At 46.0% G+C, this 9,443-nt stretch overlaps 1 protein-coding gene across 1 annotated transcript; it reads left to right on the plus strand.

Moving 5' to 3' along the window:
• Positions 1 to 729: 729 nt before the first annotated feature.
• Positions 730 to 5,249, plus strand: FITM2 (fat storage inducing transmembrane protein 2). Its single transcript, XM_065645690.1, has 2 exons — positions 730 to 929; positions 2,433 to 5,249. The coding sequence occupies exons 1-2, from the start codon at positions 757 to 759 to the stop codon at positions 3,073 to 3,075; spliced, it is 816 nt and encodes a 271-aa protein (XP_065501762.1). The 5' UTR covers positions 730 to 756; the 3' UTR covers positions 3,076 to 5,249.
• Positions 5,250 to 9,443: the final 4,194 nt, after the last annotated feature.

The raw sequence follows: 9,443 nt of genomic DNA on the forward strand, positions 1-9,443 counted from the left end.
TGTGAACTGGGAGCTCCTGAGCACACGTGTGGTTCCCGACACAGACAGTGGGGGGGTCGCCTGGTGCAGAACACACGGATCCCGTATGGATCATGTATGGATTCCATGTGGATCCTGTGTGGATCACATGTGCGTCCCCTATGGATCATGTATGGGTCCCGTGCGGATCCCGTGTGGGTCCCCTATAGATCGTGTATGAGACCCGTGCGGATCCCCTATGGATCGTGCATGAGACCCGTGCGGATCCCCTATGGATCGTGCATGAGACCCATACGGATCCCCTATGGATCGTGTATGAGACCCGTGCGGATCCCCTATGGATCGTGTATGAGACCCATACGGATCCTGTATGGATCGTGCATGAGACCCATACGGATCCCCTATGGATCGTGCATGAGACCCGTCCGGATCCCCTATGGATCGTGTATGGGTCCCGTGTGGATCCCCTATGGGTCGTGTATGGGTCCTGCGCGGATCCCGTGCGGGTCCCCTGTGGATCCCGTACGGACCCCACACCGGCACGGAACGGCTCACACCGCAGACCGGCGCGGGGCCCTGCAGGGGGCGCCCTCCCTCCCGCGGCACGCATGCGCACAGCCCCCCCGCCCCCGTCGCCGGTCCCGCGTCCCAGCGTGGCGGGCGCCACCAGGGGGCGCCCGAGCGCTGCGGCGGCGGGCGGGGCCGGCGCGCGACGCGTGACGCGGTACGGCGGCCGAGCGGGCGGGGCGGCGGCGGCGGCGGCGGCGGGAGGAGGCGATGGAGCGGCTGGAGCGCTGCGGCCGTGGGCTGCGGGCCGGGCTGGCCGACGGGCGGGTGCGCCGCCGCCTGCCCTGGCTGCTGCTCGCCATCATGCTCCTGGGGTCCGCCCTCAAGGACGGCGACCTGGTGCCCGAGACGCCCATGCAGGACAAGCGCAACCCGCTCAACGTGTGAGGAGAGGCGGGGGCGGCGGGACGGGCAGGGCCGGTACCGGGGGGTGAGCCGGGACGGGCAGGGGCCGCCGAGGACCGCGGGCTGTGCCGGGGCGGGGGGGGCTGCTCGCTTTCCTGGTCTGGTAGAGTCTACACGACTGTGAAATTTCAGAACAAGGGGAGTTCCTTGCTCAGTTTTTACTGGAAGAGGGGGAAAAAAAAAGAAAGGTTGTTTTTCCTTTTTCAGCTCCCAGGTAATTCCCCAGGTTCGAGCAAACGGAGAGTTGCTGAGCTGTTCTAACAGCAAGCTGAAGGAAATAAGTCTTTTAGCGTCTCCTGCAAAAGCAGAGTCACTGCCATCCTTTCTTTGTACTTTGGCGATGATTTAACTGGTTTAGTCACTCGTTACAAATGCGTTTGAACATTTTGAAGGGTGCGAGGATGGCGATGAGCTGGGCCGGTGCTTCACCTGCTACGGGCCAGGAAATGAAGCTAAAATTGATGGTTTCTCCTGAGACTTGGGGAAGTTTTTACTTTATTGATTCGAATTTGTCATTTGTTGACGTGTGGGAGAGGAGCTGCCTTTAGTGCAATTGCGAAGGGTTGGCAGGAACACTTAGAGGGTGAAATGGACCTTGCATTAAAAACATACCACAGGTTGATTCCCCCTCTTTAAATCGAGGAAGGTTATCTGTACTGGCAGTTCCTGAAGCAATTTTTTTCCCCCCAGCTTACTTGCTTGTGGGTTTGCCGGCAGCAGTGATATTCATAGCCTTTTTTGCTTTTAACTGTCTCAATAAAATGAGGATTTTATTTACAATTCCTATTCCATGGTAACAGCTGTAGTTGCCACACAGATGCCACTTTTCCTGTAAAACTAAGAGCAAAGGAGGTACTCCTCAAAATCCTGGGCAAGGATTTGTGTATGCCCAAGGAAACCTCTCTTCAACTGGAGGGACAGCAAAGAAACAAACACATTGTGTTTTTTCATTTATTTTATAAGGTGATAATGGAGGAAAAGTTTCATGGGCTGATTGAGAAAAAGAGTCAGCCCTTCTGGCTGCCTTATTCAGTATTAAGAGGGTGAGGTTGTGAAGCAAAGATAATTGGGATGGAGGAGGAGCGTCAGAGAACGGGTTACTGTTGTCAGGGTGGCAAGCTAAAAATACGTTCTTTGCAGCTGCATTCTGAGTAGGGCAGAGTTGAGCAGGTTTGTAGGGTAAAAGCGATTGCAAAACTGAACTGCCAGTCTGAACAAGGGCTCTAGGTCCGAGGGAATGCTGCCTGGGAAGCTGTTGAAGTAGCTGGTTGAGGGAGTATTCAGGTGTTGAGCCCGAGAGAAGTAGAGGGCAGAGGATTAAGGTTTTAGTTCTGCTTTACTTTGAGGGGAGGGCACAAGTGTTTGACTTAGACAGCTCTAAACACCGACCTTGAAAACCTACTTCTTCAAGCACCACCACTCACTCCAGCTCCTGTGAAGTCTCACACACGCATATTTCTCTTTTGGCTTTTCTCTGGCAGATATTTTGTCAAGGTGGCTTGGGCATGGACATTCTGGCTTCTGCTGCCCTTCATCGCGGTCACCACCTACCAGTTTGCTGGGAGCAAGTTCCTCTATGGCCCCACGAAGAGTGTTCTGATGGTGCTGCGACGTCTCAGTGCGCTGCTGGTGGGTACTGCCATCTGGTACGTCTGCACCGGACTCTTCATCTACATCGAGAATCTCACCGGTGTGTGCTCTACATCGGGTGAGCTCCGCGAGCCCCACCGGCTGTATGCCACCAAGCAGGAGTGCCACCAGGACAACGGGATCTGGAATGGTTTTGATATCTCAGGGCACTGTTTTCTGCTCTCGTACTGTGCTCTGATGATCGTGGAGGAAGTGGCTGTGCTGGAAGGCTTGTCCATAGACCAGAACTCCAAGCTGCGTGTTGTGATCAACGTTCTGTTTGTGTCCTTGTGTTTTCTCACCATGATCTGGGTGTTCATGTTTCTCTGCACTGCCCTGTATTTCCATGACTTCAGTCAAAAGTTTCTCGGTGTGCTGATAGGTCTCTCAGCTTGGTATGGGACATACAGATTTTGGTACTTGAAACCCTTTTCTCCTGGACTGCCTCTTCCAAGTATACCTTTGAGTTCAAAGAAGTATAGTTATAGCAGATAAAATAACTTTTAAAATTTTTGGACTTTGCTTTCAGTACTGGAGTAGTTGAATGTGGGAACGGTTACAGTATTTCCACTGTAAGGAGCAAGGTAATGGGCTGAAGGAAACCAAATCTGTACTAGCTGAGGGCTCTCAGATGGTAACAAGCTTCTTCCTCAGGAGAAAAAAAAAAAGGTATCGGAAGAGGTCTGCTCTTGTTTAGGAGTTGCTGACTGGCGTTCCCAGCAGAGAAATAAGAATTTGGGTCTGTTTCTCTTGCAGGAGGAGCGGGTCCAAGGCTGACAGAGGCCTTTGCTCTTTAAGAGCTTGATCAATCTCAAATTAATTCTCCCTCTTTTTTGACTTATTTATGTCAAAATATCATGGGTCATCCAAATCTCATACTTCTGGTTTTTTAAATATTCCTATTTGTATTGCTTTATGCAAAAGCTGTAATGACAGCGATGCTAAGTGTTGCAAAAATATCAGTACTTATTAAAGCAGTATATAGCTCTGTTGTGAAACTAGAACATCACATTATCCAGTGTTAAATACACTAACTTGCCACAAATGCTTCCTAGCTGTTTGCACCTTCTGCAACAAAGAGGGAAATCTGAGATGTGATGTCTTAAGCAGACCATGACTTTAAATTCATGCCTGCCTTTGAAAAGGAAACTCTTGGAAAACAAGCCTTAACTTTCTCCTTAAGTGAAGTATCTGTAATAATATTTTGTCATTTTATTCCTGACACACAAAAAAACCCCTTCCAATTTTGCTAAGAAGTCTAATATGAGAATTGGGGTTTTAACTTTTTTTTTAAATCTTATGAGTTGCACACTTCGCAACAATGAGTACTTTGTGGTGTGTTCCTCCTAGACAAACAATGAAATTTTGGTGTCATGAACAAGTTAGCTAAACCTGCTATTTCCCCAAATAGTCTGCTTGGTAATGAGTGAAACACATTATTTATCATAAGAGCTGCGAAGCCATGCACTTGAAGCAATATTTATTCTTGTTTATCAGCAGTATCGATAAACTGCTTGATTTTAATTGCACATGAAGCTGTGGCCACTTTTGATGTGGCTGAAAACCCACTACTGAATAAAACACTACTGTTGTATAAGGAATGTATGAGGTGGGATGGGTTTACTCATCATATCAATCAAACATTTAGCATAGTTTTTTATCTTGCAAAGCTTTTTATTATTTCATAAAGGCTTATTCATGTTGCAGTTGCACAAAATCTGTTTGGCATTTGTAGTGGTGAGCAGCACAGCCAGGAGGGTCCGTGGGCAAGGCTGCAGGTACCATCTGCTGATCCGTGAGCAAATGTGACCTCTCTGTAGCGTTTGCAAGGTGAATATTTTGCTGAATACAGGATATGACGTGCCGTAGTCTGATCTTGGCACCTTTCTTTTTGTCATCTCAACAGCTCTCTCCCAGCAAGAGAGGCGTAGTGTTTGCAATAAATCCAGCACTGTTAATCGCACACTTGCGGTCTGTCTCTAGGAAAGCTGGATTTGCTGGGATTTCCACTAAATTCAGTGACAAGTGGGAGTTGTGCATCCTTAGAAAGTACGAATCACCTCGCAGAAAGAAGGTGTTTCAGAAGGTTGTGTGTTTTCTGTCAAGCTCCTCCTGTTGTTTTTGCATCGAATTGCCTTTTAAGCTGACTCTTTGGGAAATTTGCACCGATTAACTCATATTGGGTTTAACTAAATTTGTTTAAACAATGCAAATTAATTTGCAGATGTTCTTTTGATGTAATGTAAGCCTGGTCCCAATACAGTTAAGCTAGGCCGCAAGCCACTTTCACCATGAAAAAGGATTATATACCTAGAAGGTTTTCTGATTAATTTCATTAGATATAAGTTTCTATTTTAGGTTGTCTTTATGTAACTATGCTGTATAGACAAGGCCTTGCAACAGGAAATGCCATTTATTTAAACCGACTCGCTGAAATTATCTTCAGTTTCAGAAATGTTTTGTGCAATCACTCTGTGGGTATTTCTGTCCACTCCTAACCAGTGTCATACATTTTTTTTTATTATGGGAATAATATGGAATATGGTTATTCTCAAAACTTTTATTTAAACAATGAAAGAAAAACACTTGAAAACTTTATCACTGTTTGTCTTTGAGAATCTGTTTCTGATGTCCATAAAGATGCTGCTGCTGCTCTTCATTTCCCCAAATGATTCAGCCTCATGGTGTTTTTGTGACTACTGAGCTGCGTGATCCAACTTACACTGATAGTTCTGCAGTATTTGAATGGGTTAATATAGCACAGATTGTCAAAAGTCCAGAGTATAAAAAGAAACGAAGCAAATCAAAACAAACAAAAGCCTTGCCTGACAAAAGCAAGTTTCTGAATGTATGCCTCTTCCACTGGGCAGCTGATTACACAGACATGGGCAGATGCTTATTGTAGCCAAGTGAAAGCCTAATCCCTTGCAATATGCGGAAGAATTCTCGTGGGCTGCAATCCTGGTTGGGAGTTGGGCAATCTTGGCGTGCGTGTCGTTCTCGGTGCCCACAGACCGTGTGCCAGCTCTTTTCTTAGGAGGTTCCCTTGCGCTCCAGAAGTTTTCTTTGCGCTTTTTGACTCCTATTGCAGAGTCAGTCTTTGCTTTCTGGTACCTTAACAGCAGAAATGGAAATGACTATCGGGACTGAGCGCAATCCCTGAAATTTCAGGCAATTATGTAGTAACATTTAGAAAGATTTCTTTTGTTTGTTTTTTAACTACCCTCTGTCCATCACAAAACACAAGCAATGGAATATGCCTTGTTTGACTGAGGGTTTGTTGGTGGTGTTTTTTTTTTTCTTTTGTGGGGTTTTTTGGTTGGTTGATGTGTGTTTTTTTTTTTTTTTTTTTTTTTTGCTTGTGGCCGAGAATCCTCCCTGTTGCTGTTCTGTAGTGGTTGGCTCCAAGGGCATGGAATGGAAAGAAATTAGTTTTGGTGAGTAAAAATAGAAGAGCGTTCCAGGAGGCTTGCAGTGGAGTGGCATGACCTTGTGATGTAAAGAGCATGTGCAAAACAACACTTAACTATGCAGAATGCTTAGTTCTATGGCAAGAAGTGCCTGCAGCATTATAAAGCACCCTCAAACCTGGTTACACTCTGTTCTGATTGCAAAGTAGCTTTATTTGGATAACTCTCCTGGAGCTAAAAAGGATTTAGGTCGCGGGAGAGATGAGATGCTGTCAGGAAAGGGCTAAGACAGGAGGCAATGGAAGTAGGGGGATGGATGTTGTTTTTAAAGAAATACTTTCTAAGTTATCATTAATCTGTGGTGTTAAGAGCTTTTTAGCGAGACTATATCTCCTTCATTTCTTAGCGGTTGTTTCTCAGAAGGTGGAAATGGGAGGTGCTGTGTCCACTGATGTAGAGATTCACAGCCTGTGGGCTCCTGGCTGCAGAAATGTCTCTGAAAATGGTCGAGAGTGAAATTGGGGGAATCCAGGAGAGAGGAAAGGAGTGGGATGGTAGAGAGGGGTAAAGAAAAAAAGGAGCTGAAAGTAGATCATTGCACAGAGGAGAAAGAGAAAAAGGAAGAAAAAAAACTCCCGTGAGCTCCCAAGGAGGTTGACACTTTGCTCATTGAAGCTCTTCAGCATCAAAGTCACACAGAAAGAGAAAAAATAGAAATAATCTGCTTTAGCAACAGCAACTGCTGTGGGCAGGTAGAGCTGCAGTCGCAGCCTCTGCTCTCCCCTGCTGCAGCGATCGGCACCTGTGTTCTGACAAAGCAATTGTTCACCTGAATTATTTATGGCATGCGTGGTATTCTTTCTTTCACTGTGAGGCATTTAAAGCAGACTGTTTTCTCTCTGTTTAATCCTTCAGAGCTTGTAAAATGGAGAGTAAAAGACAATGATAGTAAATACGACATTTGGAAATCGGCCTGAGGGGAAAAAATAGGAAATTTGTTTGTCATGAATGCACTTTATCTGAGAACACAAGTTCTACTGGTTTTTCGCTACTGCTTAAAACCTCCGATTCGGTATTAGAAACAGCTTGGTCTGAAACCTCTCTGATTTATCACTGAGATCGTGCTCTAGGAAATCTTGTAGGGATATGAAATCTGTCCCCGTTCACAACGCGTAACAGTGACTCAGGGAGACAAACACCGTCACTCTGAATGTCCCCTTTCATTCTTCTTCCCCAAAAATATATACTGAGCATGATGTCATATGGTGTGGAACATCCCTTTGGCCAGTTTGGGTCAGCTGTCCTGGCTGTGCCCCCTCCTGGCTTCTTGTGCATCTCCAGCCTTCTGGCTGAAAAGTCCTTGACTTGGTGTAAACATGGCTTGGCAACAACCAAAACATCAGTGCGTTATTGACATGCTTCTCATCCTAAGTCCAAAACGCAGCCCTATACCAGCTACTAGGAAGAAAATTGACTCTAGCCCAGCTGAAACTAGGACACCTTTGATAATTACGAGCTCAGCTTTTCAGTGCAGATACAGATTTTCAGGCCTGAGGTGCCAAAAGACATGTTTGTCTCTAAAACCCAGACGTTTTGAAGACTAAGAATTTGCTGGGCTAAATATGCAGGTACAGGGTAAAGCCCAAGAAGGATGCTAACTGGGGTCAGATCAGGTACACAGCAGTATTTGGTGCAAGATACAGCACAAACCATTCCCTCTGTTGTCCAGTGCAGCTGAGTCCGTGCACCAGCGATAGCACTTTTCTACAGAACTCCTCAGGAGTAAATTACAAGGTGTCCTAGAGCAGACATTTACTCCCCATAGCATCTCTGAGGTGCCTCACCTTCTAGTCTTGTCCCTTGGGTGCTGGTGTTACCCCACACCTTGCTGAGAGCAAAGCCTGAAGTTCTGCAGCGAGAAAACAGATTTTTGCTCTCATTTTCCTATTTCTAAGTCTGGAAAGTGCCTTGGGCGGCAAACATCAGGCCAGTGCCTGGTTTATGGCAATGTAGCACCATGGTCTCCCCTTTTAAATGGAACTAGAGCAGAAAAAGTCTCATTAGGCTTAGATCAGTGAGAGCAAAAGCAACTTTTTATAACGACCGCCTGTAATCACTGCAGGGCTGATTGGGATCGGTCGGGGCAGTGACATTCAGCTCCCGCTTCGTTTTCCGCACGGTCTTGGACATCAATCCAGCCTCTGCCTGTCACAGTAATTGTCTGTTATTGCTCTCACAGATTGCTTTTCCTCGGAGCAAAGTCCTGGTGTTTTTTCATTACCACGGCAGAGGGACAAGGCTCAGTGACAGGGAGTGGCACTGTGTTCTCTGATTTTTGCTTCTTTTTAAATTTCGTCCAAAACAAAGGCTTGCTAGTGAATAGTCCTAGCTGAGAACCTGTACAAAACTCATCACTGTAGCATCTGTAGCCTTCCACCAGCCCAGGAAGTGACATGACTGACAGCTGTCAAGTCTTGGTCCAAACTGACCCACACCTTCTCCCAACTGCTGCCTCCATCTGGCTTCCTTATCACAGCTGTGTTTTAACAGTGCGCTCCAAAACAAAACAAAGGTCTATTGTCTACAGTGCTTAGAGTTCTGATTTGCTCCATGATTTTAAGCTTATTATTTTGTTTAAAAAACCAAAACCAAAACCAAACTGAGGAGCAAAGAAACAAGCAGCAGCCTGGCTAAGCAGCTCTAATACCTTCTGCTTCATTCTCAGGCTGAAATCCTGGGAACTGAGGGTATTTGCTCTTGTTCTCTCTGGGTTTCCTGGCCCTGTACCCTCATTAATATTCCTTTCTATAGAAAATAAAGGAATCATCAGCTTTTGGAGATCAGCAGGGAATGTGTGTGTAGAACAACAAAGGTAAAAGGATGAAATCCTGGTAAGGGTTTCATGTTAGTGTATCATTATAAATTCTTTTGGCATCGGCTAATGGGCCAGATGAACCACAGGCCATCATATTTGTTCTTACACCTTTCAGATTCAGCAAAAGGGATCACCCCAGGGGACACTCTTGCCTCTCTGTTTAAAAAGAAGCAAAATAACTATTTCTTCCAAAGTCATTGAATGCTGTGAAGCAAATGTGTAACCGGATTAGGAGGAGTGTGTCTGTAACACTTCGCTCAGCAGCTTCAGCTGCAGGTGCCTGGTCTGTATGGGCAGGTGGTGGATTTGGGTTCTCACACACCAGTTTGAAGTGTGACCCTAATCACTGGGGGTTAACATGGATAACACAGCACCTTTGCAGCTACACAGGTCATTGTATTCCAGAAGTATCTCAGACTGGCCTACACAATTGTGACAAGCCCATAAATTTGTGCATTTTGCGTTGTGTAATCACTATGTGCTAATTTCTGAGTCGGAGGCGTATGCAATTCGTATTGCTTCAGCCGCACTTGGCATACATTCCCGAGCCTAGAAATGCAGAATTACTCACTGGGGAT

Source organism: Caloenas nicobarica, chromosome 15 (genome assembly GCF_036013445.1).
Source record: "Caloenas nicobarica isolate bCalNic1 chromosome 15, bCalNic1.hap1, whole genome shotgun sequence".
Classification (NCBI taxonomy): domain Eukaryota; kingdom Metazoa; phylum Chordata; class Aves; order Columbiformes; family Columbidae; genus Caloenas; species Caloenas nicobarica.

Coding starts and splice junctions, on each gene's coding strand:
- FITM2 (XM_065645690.1), top strand. CDS start 757: ATGGAGCGGCTGGAGCGCTGCGGCCGTGGGCTGCGGGCCGGGCTGGCC. Junction 930..2,432: donor AAGCGCAACCCGCTCAACGT/GTGAGGAGAGGC, acceptor TTTCTCTGGCAG/ATATTTTGTCAAGGTGGCTT.